Below are 19621 nucleotides of genomic sequence, written 5' to 3' on the forward strand. Positions count from 1 at the left end.
ACATAAGAAAATAAAAATTAAAAAAAATTATAATTTGATGCACTACAAAAAGACCTATCATAATTCATACATCCAAACACAAACATGAAGAAGAAACAAGATCCTGGACTTTCACCCTTTGAAAACCAGGACCCATTTTGTCATAAACACAAACCGAAAAACGAAAAACAAACACGAGCATGGACGAATGCAAAGCACCGTTTAGTTTACTTTGACCAATGTATCTACAGAAACAAAAAATGAGGGGTTTGTTAATTTTAACAAGAATGGTGTGTATGCACGCCAGAAACCTATTCCGGCTTTGGATTGACCCTCGTGACACTGGCGGAGCGAGAGGGAGGGGCAAATGAGTCCATTCACATCACGGGATTTCCCAAACCATGATTTCTCTGGTAAAAATGACCTGCATACCATAATAACATCAACCAAAACTGTTTCTGTACAAAAAATAGCATAGCATGCATATCGATTACGACCAATACAGGTATTCGGTTTGACTTTACAAAAGTCAAAGAAACCTATTCTATCATATTCAGTGATCTGGATTACTATTTTTAGAATCATAAGACACACATTAATAAATTAATTATAAAAAGAAACTAATATGAGAAAAAAAAAGTACTTTATGGGACAACTTATCACCGCCTCTAGTTCAGAGAAACGAAAACGCTGATTTTCATTGGTTGAGTCAGGGTCCCACACCCTATACGGAGGCCAAGAATCACAATAACTTAAAATAATTGGAAACAAGTAGCCCACTTCACCCCCCACTAAAAATCAAATTCAACAAAGGCCACTAGTGAGAATAGACAGGACCCTACAAGTAACAATGCTGCATAAGTCACAGAATCTTTTATAAATTATACAAAGATCTAGTTGTCTCTGACTGGATAAGTGATCTATCTGTCACTCGTAGAGGTGGCAAAATGGACAGTTGGCTGAAACAGGAACCTTCTTAATAATGATCCAAATGGTTTAAACAAGATTATAAAACTATACTTTTAAAATAATAACCTACCAAGGCTATTTACAAGGTTTAAAGCATTTAAGAGCACTTCGGGTAGTTTTTGACCGTTTTCCTTTTTGTTAAGTTTTACTGTTGAAATTTGAATAAATCCAAGTCTTTCACTTTCAAAAATTAGTGGACACTTGCAGTTTTTCCTTTTTATAAAAAAGCAAGCCCACGTGCATTCTTCAATTATCGGGGAGAGTATCTAGTGCCTATGATATTACTTTTGGCTTTTTTAAGCATCATTACTATGAACAAACAGTTCAACCAACGGTTTAAAGTACCCCACTAGGATCACAAACATATATATGGACCCCTGTTTTACTAAAGGACAACTATACAAGGGTTCGAATATTTACGAAGGATTATTTTCTTTAAAAAAAAGTTATGCGCTTGTTGATGAGTATGTGTGTGTACCTCTAGAATGCAAAGCGATTAATTTGCAAGGCTAGATTGAAGGCCGCCACTCATGTAGCAGTACTCTCCTTAGTCCTGCTGCAATCTAAAAATACCTGAAGAAAAATAATAATTGAGAATTTATTGATGTATATTAGTAACAATTTCTTCAAATACGCACCTTTTAATCAGACATTCATCCTGCGCTGTGCTCAGGCCCGCCACCTGGCATAACCTGAGGTGAAGGGGCTGGAATTACAAACTGTTGTCCTTGAACAGGTGCTGCAACGCCTGAAAATACAAAGACAGGTTATCTTTTTTCAATAATTATTTTTGAAAAGTTTGAATGTTTTGGAAGAATATAAAGTGCCTGTCGGATATGGTGCTGGTTGTATCGTCCTAATGGCTGAAGTAGTTGTTGCATTTACGTTGGGCCCACCAAATTGCACCATCTGATGACCTGGCATTGTGTAACCCTGTACGGCTGTGTAGCCTTGACCACCCGGACCCATCTGATTGTAAGGATATATGGGTGTGTTAACTGCCCCATATATTTGAAGGTACTGTTGAGCTGAATACGGGTTGTAAACACCCTATAGATATAGTGAATAAATAACTTGTTAGAATACTTGTACTTCACATACACTTCCTATTTTAAGGGCTAGCAATATAGGTGTATAATAGTGAGTTAATAACGGGTTAAAATGAGTAAGTTCAGTACGGTTGGAACACTTTCTGGCCAAAATGTTTACTTTTTGTAGATAATTAGTTGTCATATATGATTATAAGGTTATATTACATCAATAATGATATAAAAATTTTAATAAAATGATTTAGTGCATTAAAATTACACTATGGATGCGTTTGACTTGCTTTCTTTTATGCTAATATTTTAGGATTGATTTCATAAATATCCTTTAAAAGGTTCAAAACTCATATATCCTGTTCATTATTTAGTTATTTGCCCCTTAAAAAGACTAAAAATATCATACATATCTATTTGGTTTTAAATAAAATAACTTCAATTATTTATAACAATTGGTTTTACCGGATGAAGTAATAGGGAAACAATATTATACTGCAAAGTCATCGCAGTGCCAATACTCTCTTCGTTTATTTATTTACTATGGAAGACTAGATGCAATAACATTTAGTGTTTTGAAAGGGTGAAAATGGTATTAAGAAATTCAGAAGAGTAAACATAAAAATTAAAACTTTTACAAATTTACAAGGATACATATGAACCTGTGGATAGACGTATTCTGGACCATACATTCCATACCTACATCCAAAAAAGAAAAACACTTTTTCTTAAGAATATTTGAGGTATTAATTTGACAAAGCAACTCAAAGAGATATAAAACTTACGGGTATGAGGGATACGATAATCCTTGTCGGTAATTATAAAAAAACGGTTGTTGGTAGCCATAACCTCCAACAGAAGGCACATTAGCAGTTTGACCACCTCCAACAAAAGGCATTTGCGATGCCATGTGTCCTAATTTCACCACAAAATGATATATACATAAATAAACTAAGGAACAAATACTTTTGAATTAGGAGTGTGCACAAACCCAGAATAACCAAACTCAATAAAGAACCGCTAGTTTGGTTTTATGTTTTTAAAAAACAGATTTTTCAGTTTGGTTACGGTTTTGCATCAACCCAAAAATCGAAATTACGAACCAAATAGATTGGAATCAGACCAAACCGACAAAACCGATTTAAAGCAATTTATTAAAAAAAAATTAAAAAGAAGAAGAAGAAGTTAGTAAATGGTATAGGCCAAAAATTTTACATCCAAATGTGTAATAATCAATGAATTATTGGTTAACAAACAAACACAAGTAGGCCCAAATTCATTACTTTGGGCATTTTTCTCCGTCCAAAATAATCAAGCCCAAATAGTAAAACCAAAATCGACCTGAACCCATTGTTAAAACCGAAAACGATGTCAAAAACTTTTTATTTGGGGGGGGGGGGGGGGAGGAAGAAAGAAACAAGTTTAGATTTTAAATGCCAACCTGTTAAAACTAATAACCAAATTACCAAAATATAGATTTTAGAAAATAAGCAGCTTGAAAAGTTGTTAATGTTATGCTTATTTTCACCTGAAAGAAGTTGATGTTTTTATATTTAGGAATTGGTTTTGGTGCAACAACTTCTTACCAAAAGGCAGTGCAGGACGAGGACGGCCAAGTGAAGCCAAATTACAGTTAGCCCGTCTACCATCAATAACCGGAGCTGGGTCCACACACGCATTCGCAGCTGATTCGGGATCACGAAAAGTCACCTAAACCCTCCGTAAAAACATACTCATTTGTCATTCTTTTTATCATAGTCACAAATATACTCTCATTTAACAAATTTATTTAGTTTTGATTTGCTCTTTCAAAGTTCAAACAATTAACAACTTATGTTTATGCTTATAAACATGATCAAATAATAACCAGTTTACTATAAGTCTATTAACAAACTACACACTTGCATAACTCAAATTTGTTTTTAGCAAAAAGTAGCATATTATAAATCCTCTTAAAGGTAGCAATATTTAAAGTAATTTCACATTTTAATATCTCAAATGACAGGCCAAACTAGAGGTGTTCAACAAATCATCATCATCATCATCATCATCGTACTCAGTATATCCCACCAATAGCAAAGCTATGGTAGGGTCTGAGGAGGGTAAGATGTAGACAGCCTTACCTCTACCCCATAAAGATAGAGAGGCTGCTTCCGGTGAGACCCCCGGCTCGATAGTAGTTTTGCATCAAGCCTTGGACATAAGGCACATAGCACTCAATCATCGGGACACCGGCTGATCGGTGCATGTACCCTTGTCTTTCGGCTATCAACGCCACTACATGATGCCTGATTAACCGTCCGTCACTTTTAACGTTATTTTCACGAGATTAGTAAAATAACGTCAAAATTAGTGCAATTTCACTTTTGCCCACCCGAGGGTTCACACATATATACATCATATGTGCGCACCGCAAGCAGGGCTTTTGCCCTGCTTGCCCACCCGAGGTTCACACAATTTCACTTTTGCCCACCCGAGGTGTTCAACAAATCAAACATCGAAATCAAATTTTGAATCTTTATAGCTGGACTCGTATTCAATTCGAAATTCGATTGCTGATATCGAATCAACCCGAATTATATTCAAAATCGAATTTTGAAACCTTATAGCTGGACTCGTATTCAATTCGAAATTCGATCCATATATCGACCCAACCCAAATCAAATACAAATATTTGAAAACTGAATTCGAAACTTCAAACTCGAAAAATAAATTTCAAGTTTTTCGAGCTCACCGAACACCCCTAGACCAAATGAGTAATTAATAATAATATTATTATTATTATATAAAGAAAAAACACTCACAAATCCGTAACCCTTGGATCGGCCATTATTCTTATCAGTGATCACAACCGCTTCAAGAATCTCTCCAAATTGTTCAAAATACTGACGCATGGTGTCACTCTGAGTCTCCCAAGCAAGCCCACCAACGAACACTTTAGTAAAAGTCGTATCACCAAACGGCGATTGAAACCCAGAACTCGAACTCGATCCAGAACTCGGACCCGCCATAAATAAAACAACAACACCCTTCTCAATTACCCAATAATTGATCAAACCCCTGTTCACAAAATCGATCAATTGGAAACCCTAGAAACAGAGGTGAAAAGGGGTTTTGGTGGGTGGAATGATTCGGTGTATAACAGCCCACTACATGTCATCGAAGTGGGATCAATTGAAGAAATTAAGAAGCTTTATTGGGTAATTGAAGGAGAATTGAGATTCTTGAAGTAAAACAAGAAAAAACTAGGGTTTGATAATTGAAAATTAGAAAGACACAGTAAGTAAATGATGATGATGATGATGATGATGATGAAGGTGAAGAAAAAGTTAATGGAAGTGAGCTGGCAAATGGGATGATTTATACGCACAAGGAACAACAGTCAAACAAATGGAGACTACAAATTGATAACTGTCAACTAAGGTACAAGTTGTAATGCGTGGTGTACATGTTTCTGAGGCAGTTTAGGCTTGGAGTGTCTTCAGTTTGGTAGGCTTCGGATTCTTTTGGTTCCCACCTATGGTTTACAAAATGAAATTGGATGATACGAAATCATTAGTTTGACTTGTTTTAAAACATTCCTAACAGAGCAGGTAGAGGTGCAAACGAGCTCGGCTCGTTTAAATTACACGAAGCTAAAACTCGGCTTGTTTCGAGCTCTATTTTTAAAGCTCGAGCTCGGCTCGTGAGTAGATTTCTAGCTCAAGTTCGACTCATATACTGTTTATTAATTATTATTTTTGTACATTTTAAAAAAAAATAAATTATAACTTGATGTATAAAATAATATATATTATTTATATTTAAATTTTCATAATATTATATATACTAATTAGTAATTATTAAACTGTATATATTTTTAAAAATAAAAGTTATATAATTGACAAGCTTGTTTACGCTCGTAAACTAGCTTGGCTCGATCGAGCTATTTCACGAGCCAGTCTCGAGTATCTCTTGAGCGGCTTGGCTCGTTTGCACCCCTAAGAGCAAATATACAAGCATTAGTATTGTAGAAACGTTTATTCTCATTCATATAATTTAACTAGAAAATATATTTATTCACAAAACTTGTTCATTTAATTGAAGCCGTATACATCTGATTACTCGTATTTATTCAATTAAATAATTTTTTTTAATTATATATGGAATGAATAGTAATTCGTATATGTGGAAAATCACTATTCAGTTTATATCCACTAGGCTAATAAGGAAATTGATATTTTCATCGCTCATCTTAAGGATCCAATTATCTGAACTTGCTTCTGGGGGTTCTTTATTTTTGTTTTGAGGGACCTGGTTCTTCCTGCTACAAGGACGATGGGTTACTATTTCTTGCTAGAAAATTTTTTGGAAATAGGAAAATGTTAAAAAATAAAATGGTTGTTAGGAGGGAGAAAAGTTTTATTAGGAAAACATGAGATTCGTCATTTGAAACGATGAATGTTAAAAAACACGTAGGTCATGTCATATCTTGTATGGTGAGGTGGACGACTATTAGGTGTTCCGTCATTTCAAATGGCGGATGTCAATTTTGGTGATCCGCCAGTTTGACTGACATGTCACAATTTCCAAAGTAGGCTACCCCTATACGTAAAAGTGTATTTTGATGGACATCCGTCATTTGAAATGGAAGATGTCATATTGACATCCGCCATCCTTTTTCTTTTTATTATTTACTTATTTTCTTATATAATAACGTTATTTAACAAATAAAAAGTGTATTAACAAATAACGTTTTTAAAATACGTTTTTTTTATTGTGTATTAGTTTTCTAAATATTATTATTTAAAAAAATATAAAATTTAATATTAAAAAGATTTTTTTATTAAAAACACCAACATATGTGGTTTTAATGGATGACATCTTCTAATTCAAATACAAAAAAAAAAAAAAATCTTTTTAATATTAAATTTTGTATTTTTTTAAAATAGTATCACTTGTATCTCCCGAGTGGTGAGGGTCTAGGACCTAGGTCTCGTGGGCAAGTGGTGTTTATTTAGGGGAGTGTAAGTTACACGTTAAAATTAAAACTTGTGTTTGTGCTGGACATCAAGGAGACCATTAATGGCTTCACGTTACTAAATCAACAAAATCTTTAGATACCTTAACACGACATCCAATTTGGTACCATTGACAACTACACTTATTTTTAGGCCATTAGTAGGTGTGTCTGATTATGTTTGGAATAATATAACGTTATAAAAAGATATTATTTTGATGCCTGAGACGTCACCTGCGGGAAGAAATCCTTCCACTGATAGGCTTGTACTTGACTGTGCTCTTGTTATTAGCTTTGATCAAACATTGTTAATGATTAGTTAAATCAACTAAAGACTATAGTAATAGAATTCAAACCTAACTGAGATAATAATGTGTAGGTTTTGCTATAGATGCGCATAGAGCTTAATGTGTATGATGCATGCTGCAAGTTATACTGTTAGTCTAAACTATGTGTTCAGAAAGTATGACGATTATTTGTAACAAAACTTTTTATGGTATTTTATAGTTTTCAGCAACACGAGTATGGACTGTAAATTGTATAGAATTGTAACAAAACTTTTTATGGTATTTTATAATTTTCAGCAACACGAGTCTACCTTTGTCATACAATTCTATACAATTAACAGTCAATAAAAATATTAAATTGTTAGTCAATGACAAAAACCTAACAGATCATACACAAGAACTACAATGATGCCGGAGGTTGAAAACGATTAATGGGTTTCGTGCTTTATGATCGTTTTGGTAACCATTTCTGACTATCCAACTTTATATGAGATTATTGAGCTGAGATTCCAGTTCCTGAATGGACACCATACTAATGGTGGCTATTTCCTCCTCATTGTACTCTTTTTTCAGCAGCGATAACACTTGTTCATGGGCTTCTATTATATTTGTCCTGCATCATCCCAACATAATAATAATAATAATAATAATAATAATAATAATAATTGTTTTTAATGATTTTAAGCTGGAAATTCAAGAAAACTTAAATAAACATCTTACTTAATTGGTTTGAAGAGTATTGTACGAGTGGATGGATTTTGCAGATACAGCTTCATTTTCTCCATCACTTTTGGCAACTCATTCTGCATAGCTGCATTTACCTGTACCAAACAGTTATTAAAATAATATAATTTCTGTTAACCGTATTGACACTAGTTATATATAAAAAAATAATAATTTGGACAAAAGCATACCTTTTGGACAATTTCTGCAACCTTATCTGGTGTAGCGAAAGCTTGATCCTTCAGTGGTTTTCCCATAGCTGACTCTAACTTTTGATTCTGACCACCTGATGACAATGCAACTTTGACAGCTGTCACCTTCAAGAAAGAAAAAACAAGCACGGATGAGTTTTTGTCATGATTATAATGAAAAAGAGTTGTGTAAGTGTTAAAAGAAGATAACCTTTGTAATAAAAGATAGCATGGGATCAACTACTGATTTAGTGACTGACATGATGAACTCTTCACATGTGGCTTTAAGATTTTTCTCAAGTTCCTTCTTTGCATCAATTTGACTTTCCAAAACTCGAGGGGACAATGTCCTTGCTAAAGAAGTTGACCTTGACCAGTCAAATAACGAGGTTTGACCTCTAAGAATCCGTCTTAGATGCTCCTAAACGCATACAAACCAGTAAAAGCTTTTAAAACTAATTTCAAGATATAAGAGGTTATTGTCATTAATCAGTCTTCAAGGAAATACTAACCAACAAGTGGGAGAAATCTAGTTCCTTGTGTGTGACTGAGAACTCTATGTCAAAAGGTGCAATCTGTAAAAATTACCAAAAATGTAGTGATGAAAATCAAAAGATTAGGAAAAATTGCATAAATGGTCCTTCTGGCTTGACCATATAACCATATTGCAAGCTTGTTCCCAGATTTTAGATTATTGCAAACTTAGAGGCTGTTTGGCAACCTCTGCACCCGTAAGTGTTGAACCAGTAAGTGGGCCCCGCGAATGGTTAACAGACTCTAAGCCAGTAAGTGTCGAGTCCGCCGATGTGGGGATTGGTGGTGAAGGAGGTTGGTGCATGAGTGGCAGACTGCCAAAGTGAAGGGACAAAGGGGGGAAATTTTCATACAACATTATTTTGAAACCTAATGGGTAGTAGGTTTGCTGACCGATTCAGAGGTGTCGTGTCCTTCTGGTGAACCAAACACCCTTAATCCTAACTGATTTAGTGGTAGCCACTTAATGGAATCATTAAGAGGCTACCAAACAGCCCCTTGGTCTAAACATTTGTGAGAGGGTTGCACATTCAGTCCCCACTAAACTAACTGGGATTAACGGTGAGGACTAAGCGTGCAGCCCTCTCACAAATATTTGGACTAAGCTTGCAAACTTTAAAACTTGGGAACCAAACTTGCAATGTGATCAAACCACAAGAGTCATAATAATGGAAAAAGTGTGGTGAGTCGAGACCTGTTCTCGTAAGATAAGAAGGTGCTTAATAAGAAAAAGTTGTCCATCCATTTGTGATGATCTTTTGGCAACAAGTTTGCTTGCTTTCTGCATCAAATAAATATATTAAACATTAAAATTGATTAAATAAACTTTATACTATCAAAAGCTGACTATGCTTACTTGAATGGATAGAGAACAAAACTCAACAGCTTCCTGAACAATGAAAAAGAATGCAATTGCAGTTAGTTAAACGTTAAAACATGATAATTTGTGAAATTGCTAATACCTGTGCTAAGCCAGTAAAAACTGCTTGTTCCAGACAGTTATATAATTTGGAAAGACAAGATACAGTTTTCTCGAGTGGAGGATACCAAGTCTTGAAAACATCTGAACTTTGATCCACCTACAAATGTTACATTTATATCAGTATAAAAAGAAGTTTTGTAATATTTTATATCAAATAAATAGTTTTACCTTTATAGTAAACAAAAACATATAAAAAGTGATTTAAGAACTTACAGAACTGGGGTCAGAATTGGTTTGAGCTGATTGTTCCAACTTTCTAGGGTAATCAAGATCTTCATCCAAAGGAAGATAATTTGCTATCTGAGATAAAGATGCAACAGAATTCAAATGGCAGAATTGCTTATCAAATCTTATGAAGGTCCTACTTTTACTATATTACAAAGTAATCTGATTTTAATATATGTAAGATATGTTGGTCATTTGCTTAGAAAGGTAGGCCTTTTTTTTTGTTTACTCAAGAAACTTACTCAGTGGCAATATTGTTGATTTTCTGTCTATTTATTATCTTCCAATAGAATCTATAATAACGTTAGCTTAATCTTATGTGTAGACTTGTCTGAGACCAAAATAATAATAACACGATAAACAGCAGCAGCAGCAGCAGCAAGTCAGCAACAACAAGAACAACAACATGCTAAACATAGTCCGTTAAGGCTATAGCCATATTATTGTTATTTATATCAAAATGTATAAGGAGGCCACCCAAGAATATATCCAGTTTCATATATACCAAATTTGATAAAAGTACATGTTGAAAGACGGAAATTTACTTCAACTTTTGACCGCAATTTACTGTACAGAATAGAAAACTATTTTTGTTCTTTCCAAAAAAAAAAATTTAAGGCTATATTTGTCATTCAGATAGTCAGATACATGTATGAGTGGCCTATATGAAATTCAAATAGTTGTTGCCTCACATTATTCCTAATTTTTAATAATCATGTAAATATGTAATTAACAATAAAGTGGTTGTTATCCATTAATCTGAATGTTATGTTTAGCAAACCACATAATAATATAACACACCAAGAAAGTAGAGGGCAGTCCATTGGTAGTTCAACAATAATGGTTCATGTTTCACAAACCATCTTTTTTTTGTACTTATTGTTCAATGTATACGCAATACACATGTAACTAGTTAATAATGATGCATGTTTTACAAACCTTTTTTTTCAAACTTATAGTTGAAATGATCATTTTTTAAGCAAACATGTGTGTTGGATATTAAACATAAATAGATTGTTTACAAAGGAATGTTTTATAGAGAACATTAAATCAACAAGTGGGGTTGTACATCACATTTTTTTATATAATGTTTTGTGTAAAACAACTCTTTATAAACAATCTTTATGCTTAATACCAAATACATATGTGTTTGGATAATAGAATGAAGTTTATTTCAATTATATTTTTGGAATGATGATTATTAAGTACATGTTTGGAACTTTGGAGTTTGGATCATTACTTTGTTGTGAAATTGTTTCTACAATAACGAAGGGATTAAATATAAACACAAACATGTCACATACCTCATCACGAATATGAGTACGTGCACGGAAGGTTAGTCTTTCATGAATATCTGCTAGAATTCTGTCTAATGTAGGACGTATACCAGCCAAAGATTCACTTCGTCTGCTGAGTTGTTCCCCTATCACTTCTATTTTAAGAATATCCACTAGTTCACAAAGACTGTCTAGATTCGTTTCATGAATAAGCTTCGGTCGCAGAGTATCATACAAGTAAGTACATCTGCGAAGCATCTACCAAAATTAGATGAGCACGAATAGCGAGATATAATCCGGGTTTTCCGGATATTATAACTTTAGAAACTTTTTTACAGTGTAATATGATAAAGCCTTTTTACAAGTGAATATTCATACATAAAAATATTCATGTCGAAACTTTGCTTATTAGATTGGTGAAAAGGGTACACGGCATCATTTTACAAAACAAAACAAAAAAAGTAAAGCGCGACTCAGTTTTGAAGGTGTGTATGTTTATGTATCGATCACTTCTAAGTTAACATTAACAATTTGGTTTTAAACAAAATTTACATCGATATGTAAATAAAAATAAGCATGTCGCAATGGCATACTCGGAACTTTATGGTCCACATGGCATAACATGATTGGTTAAAAAAGGAATGAAAAACAAAAATAAAAAACTTTAAGGTCTAAATGATATGTTTAAAGAGGCCCTTTTTGTAAGTTGGAAAAGCCCATGCTAAAAGCAGTTGTAAGAAGTGAATAGTGTTGTTCACTCACAATCAAAGTTTACCTTTTAATATTATATATAATATGGTGTGTTGCTAGACACCTAGACTATTGTTAAATTAAACTTATAGTCAACAAAGGAAAAGGGAAGAACAGAGAGAGAAGAATTATGTATTCAAATAAGGAATAAGGTGAAAAATATACAATAGACCCAAAGAGAATGAAGCTTACAGAGGATCTATCAAAGGAGCCAAACTTGAGATATCCTCTGATGTTGATGGAAAAAAATGGTCAAATAGTTGGCGCTCCAGCTGGCATACCTGTCAAAGTGATTTCGTACATTGTTAAACAAGTTCCTATTAGCTAGTGGACATCTTGAAAAATGATCTTCATAACTATCTACCTGCATCAAGTATGCACACCCAGATCTTGTTAATGAAGGTAATGTCTCCTTTTTGGAATACTCCGAAATCCTTTGTGACACTATGCCTTTTACCTAGATGACAATTGCAATTGCATCAAATAGAGAAAGCTTGATAACCTGAAAAACATAACATATAAATAAAAATATGAAATGATTATAGATCAGCTCACCAAAGATAGTCGTTGTTCACAATATATTCTGTGACACTCAGAAAGAAGTTGAACATATTCTTTCCTTGAAGCCCTTCTTTCAATTTCTTCTAGTACCGGTTTAAGCTGCATATATGCCTACTATTAGCTTATTCTTGATATAGAATTTAGAAAGTAAGCTATTATTACCTCACTTGCAGCTGCCTTGAAGCGAACATAAATGATAGATGCCTCAACACCCTCAGAAACACCAGCTTTATTTCCACTACTACCACGAAGGGCAGTTTGGACCTTTCCAAGAAAAAATAAATAAAAATAACTTCTTGAAAATTCCATTGTAGCAAAGAAAATTTACTCAGATATGTTACCTGAGAAGTACTGCTTTTGAGAACAGAAAGAACATGAGCACGAATCATTCCCAAGGCTCGAGACTGTAATTACATTAACTCGATATAATCCCAATCGTTAGGAAAATTCAAATTGAGAAATCTAAAACTTGATTTATAGAAGGGAAAGTGTGTTACATACTTGAAGTTGACGAAATTTGACAAGATAAACACCAGACTCAGCGTACTGCGGATTATTTTCAACATACCTAAATATTGCACAAAATAGAGCATTTGTATATAAATGCAAAAGTTCATTCAAATGGATGCAAAAGTTTAAAAAATTCCAATAAAACAGTTATCACCTAAACAAAGAATTAGTGTTCTCCTTGAAAGGAGAAAATTAAAGAGGAATACTATTATACTATATTGATATCATGTTTATCAAATGTATCATGTTAGGAATTCTATATTACTTGAGATTGATTTACTTTCCTAAAATAAGTTTATTTTGTTTCCATATTTTCTAGTTTTATATATAAATAGAGGCATCACCTTACAATCAATTCAAGCTTTAATTATGCATAAGAGCTAGTGTTATGAGCAATTTACTTACGAGATGCACTCATCAAGCTTTTTAAGCTGTGGAAGAAAATTTTCACTTGCAACATTTGTATTTGAAGAGTAGAAACTGGTAGCAACCTGCAAAGATATAATACATATAAAGATAATGTAGTCATGAAAATGCCACATGATCTATTAAAAGATGCCTTAAGTATGTTGGCATTTTTGTAATTTAACCAAAAATAATTATAGGTAAGATGATATGTAGTGTAGCTCTGCTAGAAAATGAAGAATGGCCTAAATAAACTAAGGGAAAAAAATCTTTATCAACATGATATACCTGGATCTAGATTTTTAGTGTAGTGCTTACAAATTACTCATTTCTTTATTCAACTAACCCTTAAGCTACTGCTAGGAACAAATTGATAACTTGTTACCTAGATGTTTTTTTAGCAAGAAAAAGTAACTACTTTTACATTACAGCTTACAATAAGCACGCAATGATTCATGACTTACATTTTCTAGTTCATCAAAATAATTGAGTTTGCTGCGAAGGGAGTCTGCAAACTCTATCAATCTTTGCTTCTCTACTACCTGCAATATAGACATGGAAGTATAAGATAGTTTCAAAGAATCTTCATTATTTCATTAAACTAAAAAACACAAAAGTTAATAAAATATCAGTTTTTAGCTTGCAACATTTGATATCTATAGAAAATTAGCTTCTAAACTAGATACAGCAAGAAAAGGTTAATTTTATTAAAAACACTATTAATCACAAAACTTTCGATTGTCACACGTGAACAAGAATAAGAAATACAAGTTTTAAGAGGAAAACAAACGGGACCCACCATTCGATCACATGCATCATGAAGAGTTTTGGTCTTCGTTGCCACAACTTGATGTTGCATTTGTAATTCATTGAACAAATCGAGAGTTTCATCAACCTAAAAATAATACATCCATTAGACATGAAAGAACACAATTGTTCATCAACAAGAAGAAAAACTTCTTGTTCATGTGGTTAAACAAACAAACATGAGCACATGTCTCGTTCGTTCATTTATATTCATGCACGTTTGTTATGTCCGTTCTTTTAGGTACCTTTATGCTCGTTAGTTTAAGTTTGTTCGTTTATGTATTCATGTATTGTTAGGCCCATTACAATTATGTCTAGTTTTATTAAATTAAAAAATCACCCGCAACAACTTAGTCTAGTTTTACTAAATTATAAAATTACCCATAACAATTTAGTCAAGTTTTATTACTCACATACTAATATTAACATTAACTTTTTATTGGTAATTGCTGAGTTATGTGCGTTTATATTCATTCGTCTATGTTCAGTTATATCCGTTTGTTTATGCTCTTTACCTTTGTGAACTGTTCGTTATACTATTAACAAATAAACATAAACCAACATGAACAATTATATTTCTTAACAAACGAACACAAACAAGAAAACCCTGTTCCTTTAACTGTCCGTGTTCAATCGTTTGTCCGGTTAAAGATAAGCTAGCAAACGCGAGCATACACCGTTGGTGCTCGTTCCGTTCGTTTACAGGTTAGGTGGGATCATTCTAGTTGGGTACCGGTTCAAAACAGAAAATTTTGTAGGGACTAGGCGATGAAACAGGTCAGGTTGGTTCGACTCGACACATCTTTTGTCCAAACCTTTTTCTATAAAACTGGTGGTTTAGTTTCAGTTATCTATGTTTTCCAGGGAAAAAAATTGTGGTATCCACTTGAGAAATTGTAGAATTGAGAAGATTTATCAGAGACGTATACCTGTTGAAGAATACCGTCACATGTCTGTATCCTCTCAGTTAAGGTGTTAACATATTGCTGATACTTCTCTTCCGTCTATAGAATAATATTATAAATCAGATTCCAAGACAAACAAGAAAACAACAAGGCAAAGAAAAAATGCTACTAACCTCTGATTTCATTGCTGCTTCGAGATCAGTAAACCATTTGTAGAACTGTATCAAGATGAACGAGCACTCATTAAGTCTTTAATTAAGTAACTTAACATTCAGTTTAAAAATACAGCATCTACAAGCTTGCATTTAGCATGTATACTTAAACAACATAATATATAAACTGTCTAATTGCATGCTGCTATTATGATTTATGAATCAAAACACCACTATATCACACCTGATTTGTATTGACCAAAACACCGTCTATTTCCCCAGATTCTTCCACGTTTCCATGCTTGGTAGAAACAGATAAACCATTATTCTCTTTGAATATATTATCCTGAAACTGCAAATCATATTATCCGTATCAGTTACCAGTCTCAATCCACACAAACAATATCCATCCAAGTAAAACTATTCGCTAGCAAAAACTCACCAACTTGGAAGGAAGTGGCCGCTCCACAACCGCATGAGACAATGCTAATATCGCGGCCTGTTGCTGTTCGGTCAACGGAGCATTCTGTCCAATAAAAACAAGCCATCACCAATATATCACGTTCTTGTGTACAAATTGGCTATTAACATCTAAGCAGTTAATGCGGAAACTTATCGGATATCGGCCAAGGACCGATATCTGAGATATAGGTTATCGCAGTGGGATATCGGTAATTTTAATATCATGTAAAATTAATATACATAGCAATCTAACACTAATAACTCAGTATACTCTCCTACCATTAACAAATTAACCTTTTGCAACTTGCAAAACACTAACAATCGTAGCATGTAGGAACTTATTAAGACTTAAAACACTAACATTGAACACTAAAAATTGATAATTAAGACTTATAACGCTGGTATCGGGAATATCGGTGATATATCAGTCAAATATCGGTCAATATCACGATATTATTGGTACCGATATTCTGACTGATATTTTGAACGATATTTTACCAAGGGAGCGATATCGATTGCATAGATTAACATGTTTTCAATTGTGTTTCCTAGACAGTCTCGTAATTTCCAGAGGATTAGTGAAACTGTAGTGAAGGATTGAATATGTACTACATTTATCAGCTCCCTTGTCTATGCCTAGATTTGTACTAATATCTGCAACTTCTGATGACCTAGGTCAATTTCTAATGATACATCTATTAAATCTATTAACTAAAACTAAAATTGTAAACAAATAGAATGAGAAATTGATAAAATGAATATGAATTAAACCTGTTCCCAGGTTGAAGCGAAATTGTAGCCTCTGGAAACAGCTTCTGAATTCGGAACACCGGTTCGTGTGGCACTAGTCATTTTGCTTACTCTACTCGTAAACTGATTGATTGAAATGTTAATAATATCTCAACTGTAACTGAATTAACGATGAATAAACGAACCAGATCTGACGTAATTACCTGATTCGCACACGAATCGTCGCAATTGCTGTTAGATCGAGTTTCGCGTTTGCCGGAGAAATGGAGATCGGTTTCAGTGTGTGCAGATTTTTCTTTTAATCACAAAACTATATATTTTTCGATTAATAATTCTTTTTTTAAGGCCCCGAGGTAACTTAACTGGCCAACCTTATTTGTTACGGGTCCTACTGCTTTAGCCGGCCGAAGTCATCCTGCAATGAAACTTGGTTAGGATCGGATTCAAACTTGAGATCTTGTGGCCTCCGACCCAAATCTTCAATTCACCCTCGATTTCAGTTGAGCTAAATTTCATTAGGGTTTGAAATATAATCATCACAATCCGACTTGTATCGGTATACAATGTCAGTGAATTCTTTGCGCTATGATGCAAGCCATCGGTAGGTATGGGTTTGGTTTGTCAGAGTATCGGTGCGCCAACAACACTTGATAAAGCAATCGATACGTGTTTTACATAAACTAAAACCCAAAGAAAGAATATTTATGTCGATGTTGGTTGAATGGCACTTGTGTTGGTACCTTTACGTTACGTCGTTTCGATATAGCTTAATGTTACAACCCTTATTTCTAGGTTATATGTTACTACTGAAACTTGGAAATTTGATTTGATAATCTGATTACTTGTTCATAATTGTTGATATGCATAATGCTTGATTAGCTAAAATGCCTGTAAAAACGTATATTTCATTGCCCTATATATACATTATCAACCAAAATGTTAATATTTTCGAACATTGGTCGAGGACATTCAAAATATTTATAATTAGGTACGTATTGAAGTGATAAAAAAACTTCCTAGTGTTTTCAGGAACAAAAATCCTGGTCATACAACACATTTCAACATTCAATAACATGTACATATCTAAGTCTACAAAAACCCCAATTAAAGTGAATCATGTTTCAAGACTATGAAAACTCTTACGCTAGTCATTACCTAGTCATAAACCACTACTAGTTACATACACGTTATAAATTTCAAAGTTAAGTGAATTATAACACACATTCCACCTACACTTTGTTTTTATTTATTTAAAATCCCATCTAAAATGATGTATGCACTAAATTGTATAGGATTTTATATCCACGTATGATTCCTTTTATATAACGAGTCTAGGAATTTGCAAAACTCTTGTAATCTACATGGAGACCACCTCACCCTCCCTTCTATCTCTCCTACCTTCCCTTTTGTGGCTGCCAACATCATCCCCTCCCCCTCTCTCTCTAGTTATACTTTGAAATTGAAACCCTAACAAGACTGACCAGTGACCGATGCGTTTAGCGTTTCAGTTAACGACATTTTTTAACATATGAACCATTTCTTTGTGATAAATGTTATTTAACAGGTTTGTCATTAAACCATAAATTAAGTTTGACATTTGATAAAAGATTTTGAATGAAAACATATAAATTTAAACTACTGAACAAAATAATGAGATTCTCGAGTCCCAATGAAGCTTCGCCCATATGTAAAGAAAATAGTTTAGATAGTAGAAAGACAATATTATAAAATTTTAATTAGAGATATTAGAAAAATAAATATACTTCTTTTTATTTATTTATATTCTCATTGTATGTGCAAAGATGTGTAATATTGGTGGAAAGTAGGAGTAAAAATACTTGTTAAAATAAATTAAGTAATTAATTTCATTTAATGCTATTTTCAAATGTTATTTAATATTTGTATTCATTTTAAAATTTTAACAATGAAGTTTGAAGTAACTATTATTATAATATTGGGGGCAACTTCATAAAATAGTAACCAAGTTTCAAATGTGTTTCAATTAAGTAACTGAATTTTCATATTTTATTAAATGAAAGGTCTTAACATGTTTTTTAGCGTTTTTCTTTTGTTTCACATAGGAAATCTTTTTTATCTTTTTTTTTGTTGACGTTGAGTGGCGACGTGGTTTATTTTTTATTTTTGAATTTTAAAATAATTAACGTTTTTTAATTTTTTTTAATTATAACTACATATATTGCAAATTCCGACCCTCACATCTTATCCTTTATTTATTTTTTGACGCACACAAAAATCAGTGAGACTCGATTTGAAAATTTAGTGACCCAATTTGAGAAAAATATGCATTAGTGGCCTAATTGGAACACTTTTGAAAGTTGGTTATTATTCTATATTCTATGAGATATTCCCTGTAATAATATAATTCAATGTTATTTAATACTTTTGTTTATTATTAAGTTATATATACACACGTATAAATGATTAAATACATAGAGTTGTTATCGAGTAAATTGTAAAATGTACAAATGACTAAATATAGGTTGGGTAAATATTTTTTATAATCTAAGTAATTAGTTACATATATTGCATCCTTATGCGCGGATAAAATTACACCTCTCTCACATACAACATGCCATTTTCTCATGCCTTTATACATTTTTTAGATTAGTGACCCTTTATACGTTAACTCACCATTTATATACACATACACAAAACAAAAGATTAAATTTGTTATATGAGTTGTAATAATATTTTCTTTATTTTATTTTTTTAAATTATTAAATAAATTAATAATTATGATATCACCCTCACACCCTGCCAATAACAAATTTCGAGTCCGATTATTATGACAATATTTATTTAATTTCTATTTATTTAGTGAGTTGAATCAGGTTCAAAGCATGAAGACATAACGCAGACGCATCAGATAATCGATAATCGCCAGTATATTTATTTACTTGTATTCTACTCTTGTTTCTGCTGTTACAGTCAGTTACAGTTAGACCTCTTTTTCTGTTTCTAATTTTCTAGCAACTTAATATTACTTACTTGCTATGGAAGTATAATTGTTTGCTTACTAGATAAACGCATGCATGAATTAATTGGTGTATATTGTCTGTTCCTGTAAATGAATCGGCAAACTGTTCGTGAAC

The 19621-nt window shown here is 33.0% G+C and overlaps 2 protein-coding genes across 3 annotated transcripts; both read right to left on the minus strand.

Moving 5' to 3' along the window:
• Positions 1-168: 168 nt before the first annotated feature.
• LOC143553178 (uncharacterized) lies at positions 169-4999 on the minus strand. The gene is made up of 8 exons (XM_077043216.1): positions 4793-4999; positions 3575-3698; positions 2774-2903; positions 2651-2687; positions 1776-1998; positions 1587-1696; positions 1427-1521; positions 169-403 (listed from the first exon to the last, which is right to left on the minus strand). Exons 1-6 carry the CDS (start codon positions 4997-4999, stop codon positions 1602-1604), a joined length of 816 nt encoding a protein of 271 aa, XP_076899331.1. The 3' UTR covers positions 169-403; positions 1427-1521; positions 1587-1601.
• A 2533-nt stretch (positions 5000-7532) lies between these two features.
• Positions 7533-16804, minus strand: LOC143553190 (conserved oligomeric Golgi complex subunit 3-like). Of its 2 annotated transcripts, none has more exons than XM_077043228.1 (25): positions 16712-16804; positions 16530-16631; positions 15739-15822; positions 15541-15642; positions 15318-15362; positions 15169-15243; positions 14232-14327; positions 13897-13974; positions 13433-13518; positions 13019-13085; positions 12859-12921; positions 12680-12781; positions 12512-12616; positions 12321-12413; positions 12149-12237; positions 11234-11453; positions 9918-10004; positions 9685-9801; positions 9579-9611; positions 9417-9503; positions 8701-8763; positions 8400-8609; positions 8189-8314; positions 7995-8095; positions 7533-7887 (listed from the first exon to the last, which is right to left on the minus strand). In XM_077043228.1, exons 2-25 carry the CDS (start codon positions 16608-16610, stop codon positions 7758-7760), a joined length of 2340 nt encoding a protein of 779 aa, XP_076899343.1. In that variant the 5' UTR covers positions 16611-16631; positions 16712-16804; the 3' UTR covers positions 7533-7757. The 2 variants fall into 2 exon arrangements, with proteins under 2 accessions (XP_076899343.1, XP_076899342.1); XM_077043227.1 differs by having other exon boundaries at positions 15541-15648.
• Positions 16805-19621: the final 2817 nt, after the last annotated feature.

Source organism: Bidens hawaiensis, unplaced genomic scaffold, assembly GCF_021521415.1.
Source record: "Bidens hawaiensis isolate Kalapana, Puna unplaced genomic scaffold, B.hawaiensis_p1.1 tig00017157_1, whole genome shotgun sequence".
Classification (NCBI taxonomy): domain Eukaryota; kingdom Viridiplantae; phylum Streptophyta; class Magnoliopsida; order Asterales; family Asteraceae; genus Bidens; species Bidens hawaiensis.

Bases quoted from the DNA above. Each gene is read 5' to 3' on its own strand.
- LOC143553190 (XM_077043227.1), bottom strand. From the start codon at position 16,610: ATGACTAGTGCCACACGAACCGGTGTTCCGAATTCAGAAGCTGTTTCC. The intron at 8,764-9,416 runs GTCTCGACTCAC...TAATTTTTACAG, and splicing joins TTCTTATCTTACGAGAACAG to ATTGCACCTTTTGACATAGA. The intron at 8,610-8,700 runs GTTAGTATTTCC...GTATGCGTTTAG, and splicing joins TAGATTTCTCCCACTTGTTG to GAGCATCTAAGACGGATTCT.
- LOC143553178 (XM_077043216.1), bottom strand. From the start codon at position 4,999: ATGGCGGGTCCGAGTTCTGGATCGAGTTCGAGTTCTGGGTTTCAATCG. The intron at 3,699-4,792 runs GTGAGTGTTTTT...CGGAGGGTTTAG, and splicing joins GATCCAAGGGTTACGGATTT to GTGACTTTTCGTGATCCCGA. The intron at 2,688-2,773 runs GTAAGTTTTATA...TTTTGGATGTAG, and splicing joins TTATCGTATCCCTCATACCC to GTATGGAATGTATGGTCCAG.